Raw genomic sequence first — 23422 nt, 5'->3', positions numbered from 1 at the left:
TTATCTTAACAGTGGTTAGGACAAAAAATCTTTTTCAGTACTAGAGATGAAATGGTATGAAAATTTAATTACATGACCAAAGTGATCATGTCCAGCTGAATTTCATTTCACCAAGTTTTATATCGAAAACCTCTCAACAGTCTGAAAGGGCACCATGTCCTTCATGGTGTCAATTGTATGTCGCTATACCTATTTTCACCTGATGCACAGCAGGTCTATCACAGGTTAGAGACTGAAAATATTCTTATCTTAAAAAATTATGGCACGCAGAGGCCTTGATCCTGCTTTTTAGAAGTGAATAAAGTTAGCAAGTAATGAACTTTGCTTTCTCTTCGACATCCTGTATTTTCCTGACCTGATGCGTGCTGAGTCCATATTTTTGTAACGCTTTATTTTACAGTACAAGCTGACTTAACAAGCTGTACTTTGTATTAAATTAGACAAAACTAGAAATAATAGCTTCTTTATTAGACAGTATTAGACCCTTGTAAATAAAGCCTAAAGTATATTATTTCCCACAGTTAGAGCCTCATTAGATTTTCAGTAATTAGGGACACATTACGACAGAACTGTATTGTGAAATCACATATCAGCTACTTCCCTGTTTAAAAACAAGTGAACCAGATCTGCTATGCAAAGGCCAAAATTATAGAGGTGGAGGAACATTTTGTCTATGGGTGACTGCACAGAGTGTACTACTTTGGTCAGATAATGTGATTTGATGAAAGAAGCAGGCATCGGTCGTGACTACTCTTCTGAGACCAGTATCAGACGTGTGTTTTCACTTCAGTTTATGGTGCAGTTTTGTTGTAATGTGACCACAATTGCCCTCTAATAAAGTCTAATAAAGGTCTAATAAAGAGACTAATACTATCTAATAAAGAGCATAGCATTTCTTTTCCTCTCATTTCAGTTTGAGTACAGTTTGTTACATGTTATTAGTATATGGCATCTAATTATTGTGTAACTACTTTCTAATAAAAAATCTATTCCAAGTATGGCTTGTTCCATTGTATTAGCTTCCTGTACTATAAAATTAAGTAGGACCATGTTTTTCTAAACTTAACATTTGGATTGCAGACCATTTGCAGAAGCACCACCCATGGAAGAGGCGTTTTCCAGAATCAGCCAGGAATTCAGTGGCAATATAAGAGCAAACACCAGAACAATATTTATTTGTTTCTTATAGATTCTTTCTTATAGTATATTTTTTATAGTTTCTTATATATGCTTATAGAATAAAAGAAACACCAGGGATTAAAGGTAATTTAAAAACAAGTCATTACATAACTCCTAGTTGGTATAGATTTTGTCTCTTAATTAATTAGCCTGTAAAACACACATGAATAATAAGTAAATGGTAGAAAACAGAGGCAGGTCGTCACAGCACACGCCGACCCAGCTGACCTGGTGATTGGCCCGGCCGCCCGCCAGTCAGGTCTGAGGAGGCGGGACCAGCAGAATCGAGCCAGTGCTCTAGTTTCTCCTCTGTCAAACAGATGCTGCTGCTGGGTCACTGTTATTCCGCCGTCTATTAATAATAAGAGAGTGAAAACAGCCACAGCAGCGAGGCGCAGAGGAGGGGAAAACCCACACCAACATTTCTGCTTTTTGTTTTTTGTTTCAACCTGCAGGAATCAAGCAGCGCGCAGATAATGTGACATTACCCCGCTGCAACTTTCGACAAACGCTCCTTATCCTCTTCTTTATCCGTCTTTGTTGTTTTACAGGTGCTGCTGTGTCGCTCAGTCACCTCTCACACTGACTGCTGGCACACACACACACACACAAACACACACACACACACTCTCACAGACAGTGACTTTATTGCGGTCATCCATCTGCTCGGGCGGCTGCGGCTTGTTGGTAAACACGAATCGGATCCCGACGGCGAGGACTCCCTCTGGTGCATTGATGCACCCGTTTCAGTGGTGTAACGGTGAGCAGTCATTTTTTAAATATATATTATCTCTTAGTTAGGCCTCTCCTCCGTCTTATAATGTGAAATACAGACTGGCATTTCTGTGGCTGTCATGGCAGCAGTACTGAAGAACAAGACTGTAGTCTGTGAACCACAACAGTGTTTTCTAAATTTAGACATTTCCTTTGTGAGGAAAGACCATTTGTCACACATTAGGCTACTAAAGAAGAACAAAATGCCTCTAAAGAGATTTGTGTTGTGCTTATTAGGGACTTTAAAGTGTCCTACAACATCACTTATTGGCAATACTTAATTGAAACATCCAGTTTAGCATTTATAAGCAACACAAACATTTCATCAATGTTTATAACACAGTATACTACAAGGAAGTAACATTTATTGTATAGAAGTATTTGTTAAAGTCCTATTTGTCACTAACTGTAACTCCTCCTGTGGGCAGCCAAGTGGAAGCTCACAGGATGTTGAATTAGAACTGAGTTATATGACTTATAAATAATACCTCAATATTTTTAGTTGGGCCTGACCGATTTTTGGGGACCAATGCAATACTGATATGTTGGGGAATAAAGAAATCTGATATTGATATATTGACCAATGTCCTTTATACACAGTATAGAATATATACATTAACACACTTTTTTTTGATGATCCATCAGAAGTGGTTAACATTATAACGATATGTAATAAAGGGAGGATATTGCACATTTTAACAATAAACATTACTGTTCAAAATTACATCACCTAAAACCATGAAAAGCGAAAACTTATGCTATATCACAATATAACAATATCCAAAATCCACATAAGACGATATTTAGTCTCATATCACAGTGTTGATATAATATCAGTATATTGCCTGGCTTGATATTGAATGACTGTATAGTAAATAAGGCCCTAATTAAAGAACTATTTTCATTGTCAATTAATCTGTTGATCATGTTCTTGATTAATGGATTGGTCATTTGGCCCCTAAAAGCTCAGAAAATTGTTAACAATGTTAATCACTGTCTCTCAAGGCCCAAGTTTACATCTTGTTTTGAAAGATATTCAGTTGACTGTCATACAGGAGTAAAGAAACCAGAAAATACATGTATCAAGATTTTAAAGTGGCTTACAACATCACTTATTGCCAACACTTTATTTTAACCCTCTTATTTAGCATTTATAAACCGCTTATAAACATTTAATTAATGTTTTATAATACACCATAATGTAGTTTTTTTGTAAGTGTTTCTATACGTCAACAACTGTAACTCCTCCTATGGGCAGCCATACTGTAAGTGGAAGCACTCAGGATGTTGAATGGTATGAGAAGTAAAACACAGATGTAATAATTCCAGTTCCATGATATTGGAGAGAAGCCATCATTTGGGGGTGTACTGTCCCTTTAAATATACATAACCTATTTACTGAAATATACAAAGAAATTACTGACGATGACAGGTAAATAAACTATGCATTGAGGCCCAAACAGATCATGTCCTTTTAATTCACAACCATTCAGTGTACATTTTAAACAAATTTACAGAAAAGTGGAAAAAAAAAGTGAAAAGTAAAGTGTGTTTCCATCCACTCCCATAAACAATTAGTGATGCTAATTCTCCATTCAGTTTCATATCACGCTTATAGTGACCAAAAGTTTCATACTGGTAGATATTGATAATTATTGATATTGTCTGTTGTGACTGACAACATACTCCAGCATATACTCCAAGGGGAACGCAGTTGTTGTTGCTAACTTTGGTTGATGCTGGACATTATTTATTGTAAGTTTTTCAAAGCATGGTAGTCAAACATGGTTTAAATGGAAATTAAAATTTGAAATGGCAGTACTTATCATCTGGAATTGTATCATGGTTTATTATGAAACTGATTATTGTTGCATCTTTACATTAAAACATTGAAGAAGAGGAGGGCTCAACAAAATAGTTACAAGTCAAACCTCAAACACTGCAAAACAATGTAGAAATATGGTGGAAAATGTGGGGAAAAAGTGACAGACATATGACATTTCTGTTTGTTTCATCCAGCTGTTTTTATACAGGTGACTGAAAACAATCATGATCAGGTAATTAGTTCCAGCTTCTCAAATGTGATGGGTCTTAACCATTTTCAGACATTTTATAGACCAAACAAAATTGATAGATTAATTAACTATGGAAATAATTGTTAGTTGTAGTCCTAAAGAGGATTCATCTATAACAAGAATAATACCTTGTAGTTACCCTATTCATTATAGCGTGTTATAAACCATTTATTAAGTGTTTTGTATCATGCTTATAAATGCAGGATAACCACTTATTAATTGTATCCCTTTAATATTCTAAAGATTATTCTATGAAGGACTGATTTTTGCAGTGAATAACATGTTAAAACAGTAATTATAGAATGGGTAATCAATCTGTGTATTGACATTGGTAGAATAATAGATTGCTTAATCAATAGAATCCTTTATTTCCATGTAAATATACTCCAGTTGAGAGCCACACAAGGCCAGTCATTGTGATCTCTATATAACGTTTAGCCTCTGTGGGTAATCTTGTTTACACTGACTGACTCTATCTGCAGCCTCTCACTTACACTCTTCTTCTTGGCCTGGACCAATTATCTTCAAAAGTCTGAACAACTTCTCTGTGTTGCGTGAAACTTGCTGTTTGTGCCTGCCGTGCAGTGAAACGTTGTGTCAGTGGTTCATCGTCACGGTGAGACCCGATGGTGAAGAAGATGATGGATTAGTTAGTCGTCTTTTTCCTCTGACTTCGCCTGTTAAAGTGCAGCAGCAGTCTCCTCGGCGGACTGTTGGTGGTGTTCAGACAAGAACAATTACTCCCTTTGTGCTGCTCAACTCCCCTGCTATTCATAGGGGAAATAGTACAACACACACACACACACACGGTATCAAAGAGTGACATTCTGCTAGAAAAATGAAGCAGTATCAGGCAGCCACAGCTCAACTCTGGTGTGTCAATGTATCTGTGATCATGCCTATTTGTCCCTGTGTTTATGCGTGACACGTGTAGCACTTTAATGCATGTGATGATGGGGAGTTTTGGACCCAACCTACTTTCTACTTCCAGCAGCAGCAGCAGTCGTGCAGGCAGGCAGCAGGCTTGAGTGTTTCCCCCCATGTGAACTGTTGAATATTTGATGGGAAGTTCTGTCTTTAGTGCGAGCAGCAGCGGCAGCAGAAGCAGCTTTGTGTGAACACGGCGGCGTATATAGGACAAAACCCCAGCAGGCATCTCGTAGGAGCTGTCAGGGAAGCTGCCATAGTCGAGGTATTTTACAGCTCTATCCAATCACGGAGGGACTTTCCTGCCTTTTTCAACAACAACACGAGAATCATGTCTGACAGGTGAAACTCAGGATCAAAATGAGAACTTTCGCTCGCTAGATTTCATCCTTTTTCTCCGCATCTGCTACTCTTGGCGCCATGGCAACGGGGCGCCTCCTGAGTGTGCCAATATATAGGTCAGTGGTCATGTGGGGCTCCACCCAAAGCACAATACCACATATAGCTGTCTGCTCTTTGTGCATACAAATATGGAAGAAGATGTGAGCACTCATCCATACAGACATACAGACAGTCGTGACATGACAAACAAACACAAAGACTCAAATACAAATGACCCAGATTTGGATTGTGTGTCTGCAGTGGCTTCACAGGTGATTTGTGCCATCAGCTGTGCAGTGACATGAATACAGGAACAGAGACATATACCCCGCCCCGCCCCCCCACCTCCCCGATCCATTCTCGCCGTGTGTCTGTCACTTTGTCTGCTGCTGACCTTTGTGAAGTGGATGTAAAGATGATGGAGAGAATAAGGTTGGCGTGTTAACATCCTCACGTGCGTCTGGCTGTCATTGTGGACGCAGAGGTGATGACCTCATGTAGGCCTATATTCTGGAGGAACTAATGCCATGACAAGGAGTTTTCATTTTTTTCAATAGTGCACATGCTGCACGTGTTGGGTTGTTCAAGGCTGATTCTGATGAAATATCCAAACATCTGACTGTTTTCAGATAAGAGGAAGGATTTTCTGGCACAACTTCACCTTCACCTTTATGGTTTACTGTGTGGGGAAGAAAAAGTCCCTAATTCAAGAGAAGAAGTGCAAACGTACTATCAGCAAACTGTACTGAAAGTATCAAAAGTAAAAGTAGTAATTCAGCAGAAAAAATGGTCCCTGTCGCTGATGTATTATTATATGGCATTATTAGATTTGTAGTACTGTTGCATCTATGTGTAAGTGACGTTTTACCGATATAGTTGTTCAAGGTGAAGCTAGTACACTACTTAATTACAGTTCACTTAGTACAGTCATTTCCAATAGAGACCAAACAATAATAGCTAACTTTAACTTAATTTGTTGCCAACTATTTCGATTATCAGTTAATAGTTTCAGTCTCTTTTCAAGCAAAAAAAGTCAAACATTTGCTGGTTCCTGCTTCTTTAATGTAGGGATTTGTTGCTTTTCTTTGTCTTATAGTTGGGGTTTTGGACTGTTGGTCGGACAAAAGAATCCATTTAAAGACATCTCCTTGGGCTCTGGGAAATTGTTGGACATTTTTTGACATCAGTCATGAAAATAATTGGCAGATCAATTTGAAAATGATCGTTAGTTGCAGGCCTACAGTCAATATCCATAGTTTCCGATCATTTTTAATGACCTGTTTTTTAATAAAGACCAGCAGAAAAAAGATCAATTTATCCACTTTATTTGTCAGGCACACAGATGATAAACTTAATAGACTAAAAAAACACTGATCTTTCCTTTTTTTTTTTTTTTTTTTTTTTTTTTTATTAATTTTGTAACCCATTTTCTCACTCCATGGCATTTCTGTTGTTGTGTCACATGTTGATGGTGCAACTGAACACAGTGATTTCTGTTTAGCACGGGATATGTTCCTGTTTGAGGGCTTGAGCATATTTGTTATGTGCTTTCATTGCAGTTTGTATTTAAAACATTCAAGTGAAACTGTTGAACATTTTATTTAATAATTAGAGTAGTGATAAATTTAGTTTTCTGCTGTAAAATGTCCTGCACAGCACATTTCACATTTATCTTATGGGTTGTGGCCCCTCCAAGGTGTCACAAGATTAATCTGACAGGTCATGAGATGATTAATGGGAGAGGAGAGAAGAAACAAAGTCCTGTGACACAAAGGTGTGTTCATTTTCTGAACTTTTCTACGTATTGTGCATTTTTGTAAAGTACTGGATAATTTTACCTCTTTGGGCCTCAAACAGTTGTTTAAATGAAAACATCTGAGACGTTTAAAGAGGAAATCACTGCTTTTGTGGAACTGCTAACGCCTCACAGACACCTGAAAGTACCACAACTAGATACAGATTTTAGATTATAGAATTTAGAATAACATTTTATTCTATTTTAGCTCAATATGTTTTATATATAAAATATGAATCTAAAAAGTAACTAGTAACTATACTTGACAAATAAATGTAGTTGAATAAAAAAAGTACAGCATTTCTCTCTGAAATGGACTAGAACAGTTTGCTTTGCACCACTGATCTTTGTACTATAATCACTTGAATTTTCAGACAAAAATACAAGGCATAAGACTGCAGAAAATCCTCAAATCAAAATAATCTGAATAATTTAGTACTTTCCACTATAATTATATACCTTGTAGTGTAGAAAATGCTTTGAAATTACATTTAAACCATAATGTAGGGAGGTAAGATTTACAGAACATATAATTGAATAGTTAAATTAATACATTAAATGTGAAAATTGGTGTTTTCTCCTTAAATATGATATGTTTACAGTGGTTGGTTGGTGTCCAGACAAAAAAAAAACGTAATAAGTAATTATTTTGACGCATGATCTCAGTATTTAAAATCTTGTCTATGGCCCTGTACAAGCCCTTTGATCAGTTTGTGTTTAATTTACCCACTCATGTTGATGGTGTTGATTGAGTATCATGCAATCGTCAAAAACTCAGGTAATGATTGCCTCTCGCTGAGAGAAGTCATTTAGCGGTGGATCTTGAATGTGTGGCCTTGATAAATGGAGCATCACTGCTCATTCAGAGAGAGTGGAACTAAGAGGTGGGAAGTATTGATCCTCTCATACTGCAATTTCCACTGTGAGGCGGTAGAAATGTCAAATAGAAATGTCAACGTGTCACTTTGGCGGCTGGAGTGACTCGAAATACCAAGATCGATATAAAAACACTGCCCCAAGAAAACAATACCCATAACAGGGGTATGAATCTCGTAAAGGTCTCCATTCATCCCTCCATCTGACTGCCCATCCATCTCTCCATCCATTCATTCATTCATTCATTCATCCATCTCTTGGTCCGTATGTTAGTTAATCCATCCATCCATACACCCATCCATCCCTCTGTCTGTCCAGCCATATATCCCTTTGTTCGTCTCTTCATCTACCCATCCATGATTTCTTAATTTATCATCCCTCCATCTTTTTGTTCATCCATCCATCCACCCTCCAACTTGTCTGTCTGTCCATCCGTTTATTCATCCATTTATCAATCTCTCCGTCCACCCATCATCCATACATCAATACATCAGTATATCCATACATTGTCTGAAATGCTTATCCTGTTCATTGCCATAGGAAGGTGTCCATTCATCCATCCATCCATCCATCCATCCATCCATCCATCCATCCATCCATCCATCCATCCATCCATCCATTCTTCCATCATCCATCTTCCCACTTGTCTTTCTCTGCCCATCTGTCCATCCATCCATCCATCCATACCCTGTACATCCATCCATTCATCCATCCATCTGCTTATCTATCCAACCATCTGTTGGATCCATTCATCGTTCCATTCATCCACCCATTTAATCCCATACATGCATCAATCTGTATGTCTGTCTGTCCGTTCATGCATTCATCCATTTATTCATCCATCTATCCACCCATTTGTCCCCCATCCATCCTTCCACCTGTCCATCTATTTGTCTGTCTTTCCCATTGTGGCTTATTCAAATCTTCCACCAATTAATCTGTCCATTATCCATCAATCCCTCTCCTTCTGTCTCTCCATTAATCTGACCATATATCCACCTATTCATCCATTGACCTGTCCATCCATCCATCCATCCATCCATCCATCCATGTATGCATCCATGCGTCCATTCGTCCATCTGTCTTTACTTTGTTTCTTTCTATCTGTCTATCCACCTGTTTATTTCCTAAAATTCTTACCCTGTTCAGGGTCATTCAGGGATGGAGTCTATCCCAGCATGCATTGAGCAAGTGGCAAATTGCCAGTCCATTTTAAGACTAGTAAACATAGACAGTCATCACATTCACACCTACAGGCAGTCCACCTGACCTGCATGTCTTTGGACTGTGGGAGGAAACTGGAGCAGAGACACAGGAAGCTTTACACAATAAGGAGTGGCTGGAGAATTTATTTTTGGCAGAGCTCTTAACTGTGCAATTTTACATAGTACAGCTTGTTTCTACTGTAAGATAAGTTGGTGCCTTATGGCTTTGAAGGAGCTCTGTATTATGATTAAACAATACACAGGCTGATTCCTCTGATTACCAGCTTGTCTCTGGGTGAAGTCGTGCTAATCAGTGAAATCAGTGCTGTAGTGCTTGATCAAAATGGAAACCTGCAGACCGTCTCAGTCCTGTGTGGCTCATGGCCTCCTGTTCCTGTTGTAGGGGGTTCATAATCAGCAGACTACGATGAGTCCTGCGTTAGCTCCGACTCACTATCACTCACTGGGTTAGTGTGACCTCGATCTCACAAAGCCCCCTCTCACATGCAGATACTGACTTCTCATTACTCATACAGACACACAAAACACAAGTGTGCTGCTCTCTGTGTCTCTTTGTCTCCTTCTATCTAATCTAGAACTGTTTCTTTGTGGTTAGAGACCTGGGAATTCATGTTTCTTCTTTACAGTATCAAATAAACTGCACACATATTGGAACCTGTCCAATGTCATGTCACATTTGTTCCTCAGTCCTCACCCTCCCCCACCTACCTACTACTGACCTTGACTGCAGTACTACAGTGATAATCTATTTCATGGTAAAACAAACACACACACACACGCACACACACACACACACACACACACACACACACACACACACACACACGCACACACACATACACACACACACAGAGGAGTGTAACGTCAGAGCAGGAAGGATGAGACAAAGGAAGGCACCTTTAATGGAAAAACCAGCTGTTCACTGCAAAGTTCTCCCTACAAGCACTCAGTTCAAGACATGAGAACATCGGGGTCCTGCAGCTGTAATGTGTTTTAATAGACACTGGTCATGTATATGGATGAATCACCTCTCTGTGAGGAAGAACACTGGTGTCTTAATCTAAAAAATGGTGTGAGACATCATGCTGCCATTTTAATCACATTACACTCTCTGACTCTTGAAATGTGAGAGCTTAAAGTCTTGAATCTGATTAACTAGATTTCTTTACAGTTGTTATTAAATAATTTTTGTCCATCCCTTCATCCATTCTTTCATCTGTTTGTCTGTCTGTCCATCCATTCATCCATCCAGCTATCCCTCAGTTTGTCTGTCCATCCATGCTTCCACCTATCTATTCTATCTATCCATTTAAACGCCAATATGTCCATCCATCTGTTTGTCTGTCCAACCGTTTATCTCTCTGTCCAATCTACCCATCCATCTATCTGTCCATCTGTTCATCCATCCATCTCTTTGTCTTCCTTTCTTACATCCATCTGTCTGTCCATTTAATTGTTCGTTTTTCCTCCCATCTATCCAACAATCTGTTTGTCCATCCATCCATCCATCCATCCATCCATCCATCCATCCATCCACCTGTCCATACATCCATCCACCTCTTTGTCTGCCTATCCATCATCCATCTAACTGTCTACACATTAGTCTTCCTATATGTCTGTCTCTCTCCCCGTCCATCCATCATCCATCCATCCATCCATCCATCCAGCTTACTGTCTGTCATCCAACCGCCTCCCCATCCATCTGTTTGTCTTTTCACCCATAATCATCCATCCATCCACCCATCCATTTTTTTCTACATGCATTCTCCCACCTATCACACAGCGAGTGTGCTCAGAGCACTCAGTTCAACCAATAAAACATTGGGTTTCTGATTGTGTATGTGGATGAATCACTTTCTTGTGCTGAAGAATACAGATGTCTTAATCTAAAATAATTAGGTTTGAGATTTCATGCTGCTATTTTAATCGAATTGCACTCTCTGACACTCAAAGTGCTGGTGCTTTGAGTCTTAAAACTGATTAACTAGATTTCATCATCGTCTTAAAATATATTTTGTTTTAATTTCACAAAAGAGCTCTTAGAAAATGTAATCTACGAGTAAGTCTTACTTTCTCATCTGTCCACTTAAATGCTTTTAAACCACACTGACCTGTTATCAGACAAAGAAGTGCAGATCTGTTGTGTTAGAGAGATATAACCATGTTGCCTGGATACCGTATTAAGAGCGTTTTACATGTTTAAGTACAACATTGAAAGGGACTCATTTACTGTTACAGGAAAGTGCAGTGGCCGTCTTTCTCTACCTTTTTCTTTGTGTCTGTGCATATGTGTGTAAAGCCTCAGTTTTTGGCTTCCATTAGAGGCGGACACAGCTGCAGGTCTGACTGTCAGCAGCGCATGAATAGTAAAGTACTATTAAGAAATACGTGTAAAGTTGCATTCAGACATATTCTTGTGTGTGGCTATTTCAGGGCTTCATTTGCCTGCCATTTCCAGCATATTCCTTCACTCTTGGTCTCCTGTAAATGTGTTTTTCAAATTTTTCCTCTGTCTTTGTTCAGGGTGCTTCTGTGGTCTTGGACTGGTTTACTCCAACAAGTCGTGTACCATGCCGCCCATCACCTTCCAGGACCTGCCTCTCAACATCTACATGGTCATTTTTGGGACAGGCATCTTTGTCTTCATCCTTAGCCTCATCTTCTGCTGTTACTTCATCAGGTGAGGGGCAACAGAAACAGAAATATGTGATTGAAAACAAAAAATGTGGGGGAAAAAACCACGACTGAGTCTGTCAGTGGATGAGTTGTTAAACTTGATGTATCAAAATGCATCACTAAAAGCCATATGAGAACACTCAGATCGCTCATGGGTTAGATATTTCTGGAGCAGGAGTGAAAAATAAATTAAACACAAGAAGAAGGTCCTGAGGAACATCTTATCTGCGCAAATATCAAAAAGACAACAGATTTTGTTGCTCACTCAGGTCAGACCTTAATTCGTTCTCTGGCACAGTTGCTAGCAACTGTTGCTCATCCTCATCCTAATGTGCTCAAACATGTAGCGTATGCCTTGTAGTTGAGTCAGATCAATATGGTTTGGATATGAATTAGAGGGTATAATGTTTAGCATGTTCCGCTGTGTGTGCTAGTATGCTAACATTTACTAGTTAGCATTAAATGCAAAGCACAGTTGAGCCAGGTGGGAATGACATTATCTTTGCAGGTATTTCTATATAAACCAAAGTATTGGACAAATTGAAAATGTGACCTGATGATGGCACCATATGAAAAGTCAAGGGATCACCAAAATTAAAATGTCAACTTCACGGTGAAGAAAAGTCAAGGGGGTGTTTGGGATTTATTCTCTGGGGGCCATGTGACAAAATGTCATGGAAATTCATCTAATAGTTGTTCAGATATTGCAGTCTGGGCCAAAGCGTGGACTGACCAACACTGCCATCTGTAAAAACTTCCATAGTTGGGAGATTCTGTGTGTGTGTGTGTGTGTGTGTGTGTGTGTGTGTGTGTGTGTGTGTGTGTGTGTGTGTGTGTGTGTGTGTGTGTGTGTGTGTGTGAGAAAGCGAGAAACAGTGAGGGAGGGAAGGAGGTAGGAAAAAAAAACGAAGAACAGGGTGACCTCTCCTGCTGTTGACTGTGAACTCCCTGATGAGCCGAGGGGGCGTTTGTGTCTGAAGGACGGGATATGAGGCAACAGGAAGCAGCCCGTCACAATGTGTGAGGACAGCAGTGAGGAAAACTGCAGAGAGACTCTGCTCAGAATAAACACGGCCTGAATAGCACACAGTGGGAGCACACAGAAACATCACACATGAGCATCTGCAGTGCACAAAACCTCATGAGGAAATGTCAACACCTGCAGCAGGATTTGTTTTTTATCCTGAGCGCTTTGTGGATGACTGAGCATCTGTATTTGGCAAATTACCTGACATCTCATAATGTGGCGTGCTATTTGGAGTGTTGAATGTGATTTTGAATTGCCATCCAAATCACCCGTGTTATCAAAATGTCAAACTTTTTTTTTTGAAAAATTGTGTGTGTCGCGCCAAAGTGCCGTCTGGAATACATTAAGTGGTTGATGCACATCACTAGCAGTGGTAGCTGCAATACTGCAAGTATGTGGTGTTTTTGTTGATCAATTTTGTGCATTTGCCTCCTGTTTAGCTCATTCTTTTTTGTAGAGTTAGATATAATGAATTCTAGCAACAGCACCAAGTGAAATAGATGACAGTCCCAACAGCATAATAAACTTCTTACTACACTTAAAAAAATCAAGGTTTATTCTTGAAGTCGAAACATCAGATGACACATAAAGGTTGTGTCCAAAATTCCATACTGACGTAGTATTTATTAAGCTAAAACAGTATTTTTTAGATATGTTTTAGTATGTCTGAAACCTGTCTACTAAATATTACAGTATGAAAGCACTGGACACTAAAAAAAAAACTCTAAAAATAGCTTGTGGAACTTTTAGCAGCCAAAGAGTTGTATATTTCCCTCAGGAATTGGTGGAGACCAAAACAGAGCAAAAAGAGAGTGATGATTCACTTCCCATCACTTTTGCCTCATGGCCATATTTGCCAGCTTTGACACCTCTAAATTATGGAGGATTTCAAGACCAAAAATTGAGTTTCAGAGACTTTGTGTCCTCCATTTTTTTTGAAGATGATATATACACTTCAACAGCATTTTTATGTTAAATATTTTTAATTCTCAGGAAATAACACAGAATAAGTTGCCCCTCTGGCATGAACTTTTGTAAATCTCCAGCATTAACTAGGATTTATCAGTTTTCTTTCATGCAGTTATTTTTTGCCCTGCCTCTAAAAGCAACTTGATGTGGCAGCTTTTATAAAAATGCATGCCCCTTTCCTTTTTTTTTTTTTTTCTTCTTAGTCTGGTTTAGTGTAGATGTTGTCCAGGTGGAAAGAGTGAACTTTTCAAGTTGTAGGGGTTATACAGGCTGTACAGTGCCAGAAACGGGTTGTTATAATGAAAACCGAAAAAGAGGTGAGAAAAATTGCCCGGAATCAGGAAAAATACAGGAGAATTGTGATTCTGGAAGAAAATAGGGAGAGGGCAGTCTCCTGGGAAAAGAGAGAGTTGGCAAGTGTATATGCTCACGTATATATGCTCACATAAGTCCAAACCATGATCTTTTTTTGGGGGGTGTTACTTGCAATTGACCAAATCTGTCATTTAGGTATGAGGATGTGTTAAATATAATGGAAATGTTTATTCATCCACTTCTCACCCATTTTAACTTAAAAAACCCCACAAACTCCATCTGCTGCTGATGCCGTCATATGATCAAAATAGACTATGTGGTGAGATGAACTGCTCTTTCCAAAGTTAGGAATGAACTCTGAACTTCCTCTTTCAATCCAACATGGAAGAGAAGTCCTTAAAGTGCTCAGGAAAAAATTGAAACTTGAAGATCAACTTTAACATGACAACAGGACAAACCCCATGTATTGATGAAAATAACATCTTATCATTAATTGCTATTGAACATTGACACTGTGATGAGGTTTTTTTTTATATAGGCAAGTGACAGAGTGAAATTTGACCGATATAATAAATACAGTAGTAAATAAATAGTAGGCAGTAAACATTTGATATATTTTAATTTAGAGATGAGTTATTTTGAGGAACAGGAAATTCCTCTGTTTTAACTCTCTGCCAGAAAAACAGTTTTTGAGCTATGTTTACATTGTAATTATAACCCAGAGAGAAAGTGAACATCAGTGACCTCACTTCTACAACAAGGAGGATTTTGATAAGTATAAACTAAATACTGAGAAGTGTTCTGCCTGTATGACTGATGTTTGCTAACTGACCTTTCTGTAATCATGAATGTTTTGTTTGGCCTGGGCTTGGCTCGCCGCTAAATTGACCATCAATTGTGTCAGAAAAGCCTGAATCCTTCCTGTTTCTCTTAAAGTCTGTGAATCATAACCAGTGAGTCACTTCCTTCTGGCTCCATTAACATGCTGAAGGTAGTCTTGGGTAGGAGTGTGATTGTGAATTCATTTATAGAGCGGGTGATTCATCAGATGAATACTGAGCGATGAATGCTGTTCGCTGTTGGGGGCAAGTTTCCCATTACGCCTCTCAGACAGGCTCGCTCTGAGTCCTGTGTGTCGGGGAGTTTATGATTTTCAATTTTAACTTAAACGACTTAAAAATCATCACACTCTGTCTCAATTTGTCTTTGCGAGGGCTCCTCCTTTAATCATACAAAGCAATTATTTAAAGTTTTCTAAAAAGCCTTGAGATCTGGGCAAGATTTGCTGAGCACATGCAGTCCTTTCAGCCTTCATATTCAAGCTGATAAAATAGTGGCATACACAGGGGGTCTACACGGCAGCAATACCTGCAGTGTACAAGAGTGTAAAACCACGAGGGGGCTGAAAGCACACACCAAAAATATCATACCTTTAATTATACCCCAATCTGCTCCGACCGAAACAGGTCTGTATTTCCATTAAAAAGCAGCAGAGCAGCTCCACTAGTCAGAGAGATATTATGAGAAACCGTGAGGTTCGGGGGCAAGCTGCTGAAGGTGTTTTTAGCCAGATGATTCAGTGACTGAGAGCACAGATATTAAGCCACCAGAATAAATCCACTGACTTGTTTAATTTCCTGTCAGCGATCCTTGAGACTGGACCTGTCAAATCCCCCCGAGGGTCCACGATACCCCAGAGGAGAAAATCTATGCTTCTAAAGCTTAACAAGGTTGTTCATTAGTCGACGGGAAACATGACTGGGTTGTGTACTCAGTCCAGCTTCTAATAATTAGAGCTGCCTTCTCAAATCCCCTACAATAACATGAAGCTAGACATGGTTGTACAAACACAATCTGAAGCTGCTTTCACACCTGTAGATTTGATATATTGCGCCTCATGCAGCAGCATCCTTTTACATTTCTCTTATTCTTTTTTTTTCATCTTTTTCTCTTAATTTTCTGTTAGGAGAAAAAATAAGAAAAGTCAAATCCAGATGCACCAAACATTCTTCCATCCAAATTTGTTCTAACCCAGGTGTGTTGAATGATGAATCCCACTCAATCATAAATAAATTGGTGCAGATACCGTGGCACCTGTCCAGGAACTGGAGAGACATGATGAAAAAGGCGGGAAGAATAAGAATTTCAACAGTAATGAAATCAACATACTGTTAAAATAAGTTTAGACACAATAAACGTGCTTTTCCAGACCCTCAGTGCTCCATAAATATCTTCAAATTACTTGTTTTGTCTGACCAACAGTCTGAAACCCCTAAAATATTGACTTTATGATGATATTAAATAGATATGAGCAGCAAATTTGTGAAGCAGGGAAAAGATACGAGAAGAAGAGCAAAGAGCAAAAATAAGAAAACTTTCGTGAATCCTAGAAATCAATAGGCACAAACAAAGTAAGAAGAAATTGTGGATTCAAAATAGCTTTTTACAAATGAACCAAGAGGAGTAGATATGAGGTCATACAGACTGACAGGTGACTGGACAGATTTGGACAGTTTTGGTGATGCTGCATCATGCTGCCCTACATGAGATAAATCATATTCTGGTGCCTGACAGCAGGTCATGCAGCATTTAAATGATTCTAATATGTATTTATGTCATACGTGTCATAAAGAGACTGCAAATCAACCGCATGTTATTAATAACGACGAACAACTGTATTATATATATTTTGCATCATAGCTGAGAGGAGATAATAACAATTATATTCTGATTGTATTAGTAAACTATTTTATTGTTGCGCGCATAACAAAAACATCTCAAACAATACTAATAATGTGGAAACATTATTATGAAATAACTGTTGACTAAAGTTAAATTAACTTGAATTTACCATTTATTGATGATCGGTATTATATGTTACAAACACAATTTTGCAAAGGCTTATTTAGTGCCAGATTTGAAATGATATCTAAGATGTAGAAATATTAATATGGAGCCTTTAACCATTGGGTACCATGGAAGTGATCTAGTACTCCAACATAGAGTTGAGTCCGTATTTAAATACAGTATTGTTATGCAGTATTTATGAGAGGAAAAGCATTGATTTGGTTAAGATTGTTAAAGTTTTCTGCAGACATCATTATATAATTTACACCTGTTGATTCATTGTTACTTGATACAATAAGAGCTGGTCAGAAGTAGCTGTGTGGTATGAGAACTTTCTATTCTTGCAGACTGGGCACAATAGCTCAACTTAAACACTGAAATCGGCGTCATGCACCCCTTTCACCCACTTCACATCATTCTCCAGGCATGGGAAACCTCAACACATGTATAATGTGTATCCTCACATTGTTCTACATGGAGGATTGTTAGCTGCAATCAGTGTAAACAATAAACCAAGTGACAAAAACAACGAATAAACTGTCATTTCCTTACTTTAAGCAGTGACTCACACAGGCATGATTTATTTCTCTCTTCTTTTTTTTTTTTTGAGGGGGATCAGATCACAAGTAAACATTCACCTTTCATCTGAGATGCTCTCGCTGCATTTAGTTTCAGGCTCAAATCACAGACGGTGATAGACATTTGAGTCTATGTTTAGTTTTTGTGAAAACAGGAGGCCTGAAATAACCGCCTGAACAGACGCAGCGCGCCAACTGATAAAGATCTGCTCTCCATTGTTGGTTTTGGGGGCGTTGCAGGACTCAAAGAGGCAACGTACTCATTAGCCGTGTTTGTGTACAAGTGTGTCCGTGTATGTGGGTTAGTGTTTGCGTGTAGTTACATGATTACTTGTGAACAATGTGTGTGTGTGCTTACAGGGGATGTGTGGTCACTGTAGCTGTTTGAAAAGACAGTTAATTATGAAAGCTTACCCTGCAATTACACAGCTACAGTCCCACAATTTAACCACATGAACTTAAATCTCAGCCTGAATACAATGACCTGCTGTTAAACTCAGCTTAGAATAAATACAGACAACTTTATCTCTTAATAAACAAGTGGAAAGTGGTGGAAAGTACATTCACTCAAACAAAAACGAAACCATTATTATTTTCAGGAGATTTTACACTAATGAAAACATAGTGAGGAATGTTATATTCCATTTCTGCCATATTCTGCCAATAAACTCCTTGTTGTTCTGACACACTGGACCATGCTAATCTATAATGGGCCGTAATAGCTGCAACAATCAATAATGGACTTTTAAAGCCGCACTAATCAATATTTATATATCAACAGTACATTAAATAAAGGGTTGCTCATAGTTATGATCCCACAGAGAACTGATTCTCACCCCTTTTTGCTCTCTGATCCAATAACATATGATCAAACTTGGTACCTGGCAGAACCTCGGTCAACTTTCTGATGTTTCCTGTACTATCTGTACCAGGCTTGTCTATGTTGAAAACCAAATTATTGAAGACGTTGCTGGGCGACCTGTAAAAGCAACCTAGGTTATATGTAGTCATATGTAGTTAGCTAGTAGTTCCCAAAGATTAGCTAACTAACTCGCTAACAGTTGATGTAGATTTGCACGCTATTTAGCTTGCATTTTGATAACATTATCTAGGCTGGCTAATGCTGATCTATCCTGCATCTCATGTCACATATTTCTGTACTTACACTTCCTGTTTTGAATGCATAGGTGCCTTCATCTTGACATTTCCGCCGAAAAAAAGTGCTCCGCGAGTACCCGGATGTTGTGCTCAAAACGCCCAGAAAGTTGAGTGTGGGTGGCCTGGTGGCTCAGATGGTGGCGTTTGTCCCATGTGCTGGAGCTGCGGGTCCTCTGCACCAGCCGTGGATTCAACTCCCACCTGTGGCTCTTTGCTGCATGCTGTTTCCCCGCTCTCTGTCTCCCCTTTCACCGTCATATCTTCAGCTGTCCTATATAGTTGAAGGCACAAAAGCCAAAAAATATATGTATATACAGATGTAAGTTATTAGTCATATAAGTAACACCATACTGTTGTCGAATCGAAGCCACAAGTACATTTGTTTGGTTAAGTTTGTAAAGATTTGGTACCGTGAATCTTTGATATTAGGCAGCACTACTTTGTCGAAATTTACGCACTACACAAGTGAGTACATAGTACGCAAACTGTAGTACATGATAGTCTACTAACAGAAGTATCCGAGTTGATACAGAAGTAGATTAGCTAACTTAAGATGTGAATATAAGTGTCTTTCACAGGTTCCCCGGGAACACCTTTGGACCATCGTCAAAGTTTGATTTTCTTTTCAATATCAGGCCGAGCACATAGAATTTCTAAGTATGGGAAACCCAAAACGTGAAAGAGGACTGAGGTTCTGCCAGGTTTGCTCAAATGTTATTGAAGCACTGAGCAAAAGAAAGACTAAAGTGTGTTTCAGCTCATTGTTCAGCTGTTTGGCTGCTAGTTGTGATTGTTCAGGCTCATAGCTCTCATCAGTGTCAGTGTATCTGATCCTAGCGAGCAGCTTGTTTTAGAAAACAGCAGACAGACACAGTTATTAACTAGCTCCTGAACACAGTGGAGCATTTGGCAGCTAAAGAGTCTGCTGTTTTCTTCAGGAGTTGGTGGAGATCAAAACAGCTAAAAAAACATGAATATTGGACTTCCGTACGTCATGACTCCAAATGAGTGATACATTGGTCTGTGTTTACTAGATGTGTTAGGAAACTGTTTGTTAACATGTTCACCAACATGTTAATGTTGTGTTTACAGCTCGATTGCACTGCCCTCAAGTGGCCAAAAAACAAGGTTTAAGTACATTTTTGTGATAACTATATACAGCAATGTATATAAACAAAGGGGGAAGAAGTATTTAGATCCTTTACTTATGTAATACTACAGTGTAAAAATACTATGTTCCAAGTTTTCCTGTATCTGTATTTTTAGTCCATATGTATTTATAGAAATATTTACTTGAAATTTCAATACTAAAGTACTCATTATGCAGAAGTATGGTCCCTGTTAGTGTTATATTATGCATCATATTGTTGAGAGGTGATGCTAATTTTAACTTTAACTGGTAAATGAAGTGGAGTAAAAAGTACAATATATATCTCAGAAAAAGTGGAATACCATGTACCATGAAATGGAAATACTCCAGTAAAGTGTCTTAAGACAGTGCTAAATAAATTCTCTTGTCACATTTCACCTCTGACTGAAGTAAAACTTGACTTCAGGACACTTAATGCCTAACACTTTTTTACATTGTGGTATTTCTACTTTTACCTAAATAAAGGATGTGGAAACTTCTTCCACCACTTTGAACAAGATGAACATGTGAAGCATGATGATTCAAGGTTATACAGATTAGGGCTGAACAATTAATTGAGATTTGACTGAATCTGCAATATGTTCTATGGCAATGTTCCAATTACAGGAGGTGCAATATTTGTTAAAAGCAAACTATGTGTCAAAATACCATTTTATTTGAATGTAGTCATGCTGCAGAGATGTCCTGGCCTACACATCATATTAGAAAACATCGGATCCCCGCAAAAAACACAACTTTGTCATTTTAATGTGTTTTTCAATGAAAATGAGAATAATTATGTAAAAATTAGCATTCATTTCAATATCGCAAATTATATCCGACTTGCAATATTAGTTAAAATAGTTGCAGTTAGATATTTTTTTTTCTCAAAATCGTTCAGCCCTAATACAGATTATAAACAAAGTTATTCATAAATGTGTTTCTCTTTTCATCCACAGCAAACTACGACACCAAGCCCAGAGTGAGCGGTTTGGATACAGAGAGGTAAAACTGATGTTATTATGTAGCACATTTTAAGGTTTCAATTAAAAAAAAATCTCTTTTTAAAATATTTGTGCTTTGTTACTCCTACAGGTGGTTTTAAAAGGAGATCCTAAAAAGTTGAGTCTTCACGGGGTAAGGATGTGATTTACATGATTTCTGTGCATTTCATCAGAGAGCACACACACTTTATGATAATACTTTATGATAACGTCCTTAAATGTCTCTGTGTGTCTCTGTGCTGTCTGTCACTCACACAGCAGACGTGCGCTGTGTGTCTCGAGGACTTCAAAGTGAAAGACGAGCTGGGAGTGTTGCCATGCCAACATGCTTTCCACAGGAAGTGAGTGCAGGAGAGCACAGCGGAGTCTGTCTTTGCTCTTGTTACCACTTTGCACCTGCCTGGGCTTGTTAAAAATGAAAATGTTCGTGTTTGATGTGAAGCTCGGTGATCGGGTATTATCAGGAGTATCAGGATTATTGGTTGAGTGCTGCACCGTGGGAGTTCTTGTTCAACAGTGCTAACATTTATTCACTCCTGCTTCTTTCTGTTCAGCATGAGGGAGGAGTGGTCAGGGTGTGTATCCCAGCATGCATCATGAAGAAAAGATCCTGTCAGTGGTTATAATGAGAAACTTCCTCAATGTAATGTGTTAGTATCTTAAAATAATGAGTTACTATCACAAAATAATGAGAAACCTTCTCTAGTTTCTGATTATTTTGAGATATTAAGACATTAGTTTGAAAAAGATTCTCATTATTTTGAGACACTAACTCATTATAAATAATTACTCTGAGATACTAGCTCATTATTTCGAGAAATTTCTCATTATAATGTCTTATAGAATCTTTGTTTTTATCACGTTGGTGGAAATTATTTGCTGAAACTGTGATACTCACACATCTTGAACATGAGACACACAACAGGAAAAGTTGAAGAGATAAGTGTCTTTTTCTTTGGGCAATTAGACCCTAACATGGCACCATCATTTTACAAGGGTGGTCAGTCAGAAATATCCCTCCCCCCTGAAGGAGTCTAGACAGGAGTGGTGGTGATGAAGGAGTGAGGAACAGTAGCTGAAGATCTGGATGGATGTGATGTGGGGTGGGATTTCTGGTGGATGGACGCTAGTTCTGGTGATACTGCATATCGTATCGTAAGCATGAAAATAGCCTGATTAAACTTTCACTAAGCTTCATTAGTTAGAAAACCATTTTAAGCTTAACAAATTTTAGTTAAATAAGGAGAAATTAACTGTATAACAATATTTAATGATAAAAAAAAGACTTAAGTGATTAGTCCATCAGAGGACAGGGTCCCCCTGCAGTCTAGACAGTAGTGATGGTGGAGTAAATCCAGCAATAGACTCCGCCTAGAATATACTCCCAACAGAATATTTTATAGTGCAGTAATGATATTTTTACTTGAAGATCTCAATACTTCTTCTACTGCTGTACACTGATCAAGTGTGGTATTGTTTTGATGAGTGAAACATTTGGCTTCTCTTTTCACGTCTTTCCTGTCTGTGCACTTCTTCTCAGGTGTCTGGTAAAGTGGTTGGAGGTGCGCTGCGTCTGCCCCATGTGCAACAAACCCATAGCTGGCCCCCCTGAGCAGCACCACAGCATAGGGACTCTGCTGGATGAACTGGTGTAACCACTCGACCCCTGCCAGCCTGGGTGGGATGCCGGCGCCCGGCCAAAAAACCGGCTGGTATAAGTTAGTGACCAATAGGATGAGGGGAACACTGTTTTTGCCGTTAAAACACAGCAAAATGCCAACATGATGATAGTAAGTTGGGGTAACCTAGTTACCACCCGGAGAAAGACTATGAAGGATGCTGTTGCCTAGCAACCATCTTGGAGATGGCAACACGACACCTTGTAGTGTCTGAGAGATTATCTCCAGCCACCCACACATCACTCCACCACTCTTCTTTCAACATCCCCCTCTTCACCCGCTCCGTCACATCTCCTCGTGTTGCCTCGAGTGAGGTTAATGGCACCACTGAAGTGGAGGAGACACAACTGCATTTTTCACAGCGATGTGAACAAGTGAAAGTGGAAGGATGACGGTCGGAAGCACTGATGACCCCCTCTGAGCATGAATGAGTATTGTGTGTCATGGTCGTCACTGATAAGACGTAATTGGCTGAGGTTATGAAAACTGTTGTGGAAAATGGAGGCTGCTGTAGTAGGTCTAACCCTAACTCTCTCAAATAAGAAGTTTTTGAGACAAAGTTACCCTGCTAATGATACAGTAAATCCTTAGAGTTTATAAGAAAGACATGTAGAATAAGGGTTTAACAAAAATATCTGTCTAGAAACAACTGTGATCAAGACATTAACAGAGTTGGTTAAAACTCTCATCAAGGAAATGAAAAACTTTTTTTGAAAGATGTGGCTGAAGAATATAAGGGACTCCCTAAAAACTTGGCGTTTCACCCAGATGAGCACAGATATAGCAGTGCACACTTCGTTGAACAGA

At 38.8% G+C, this 23422-nt stretch overlaps 1 protein-coding gene across 2 annotated transcripts; it reads left to right on the top strand.

Annotated features, from left to right (window-relative positions):
* Nucleotides 1-1431: 1431 nt before the first annotated feature.
* Nucleotides 1432-23419, top strand: rnf122 (ring finger protein 122). Of its 2 annotated transcripts, none has more exons than XM_084728465.1 (6): nt 1432-1939; nt 11757-11913; nt 20892-20937; nt 21028-21069; nt 21198-21277; nt 22477-23419. In XM_084728465.1, exons 1-6 carry the CDS (start codon nt 1915-1917, stop codon nt 22589-22591), a joined length of 465 nt encoding a protein of 154 aa, XP_084584591.1. In that variant the 5' UTR covers nt 1432-1914; the 3' UTR covers nt 22592-23419. The 2 variants fall into 2 exon arrangements, with proteins under 2 accessions (XP_084584591.1, XP_084584590.1); XM_084728464.1 differs by having other exon boundaries at nt 1436-1939; nt 21195-21277.
* The last annotated feature ends 3 nt before the right edge of the window (nt 23420-23422 follow it).

Source organism: Lutjanus erythropterus, chromosome 10 (genome assembly GCF_056507025.1).
Source record: "Lutjanus erythropterus isolate fLutEry1 chromosome 10, fLutEry1.hap2, whole genome shotgun sequence".
In the NCBI taxonomy this organism is placed as follows: domain Eukaryota; kingdom Metazoa; phylum Chordata; class Actinopteri; order Lutjaniformes; family Lutjanidae; genus Lutjanus; species Lutjanus erythropterus.
This window is presented reverse-complemented; position numbering and strand designations above follow the sequence as displayed.

What these genes read in the sequence shown, in the direction of transcription:
- rnf122 (XM_084728464.1), top strand. Translation starts at nt 1,915, where the DNA reads ATGCACCCGTTTCAGTGGTGTAACG. An exon ending in TTCTGCTGTTACTTCATCAG is followed by an intron (nt 11,914 to 20,891) that starts GTGAGGGGCAAC and finishes TTTCATCCACAG; the next exon opens with CAAACTACGACACCAAGCCC. An exon ending in AAAAGTTGAGTCTTCACGGG is followed by an intron (nt 21,070 to 21,194) that starts GTAAGGATGTGA and finishes TCACTCACACAG; the next exon opens with CAGACGTGCGCTGTGTGTCT.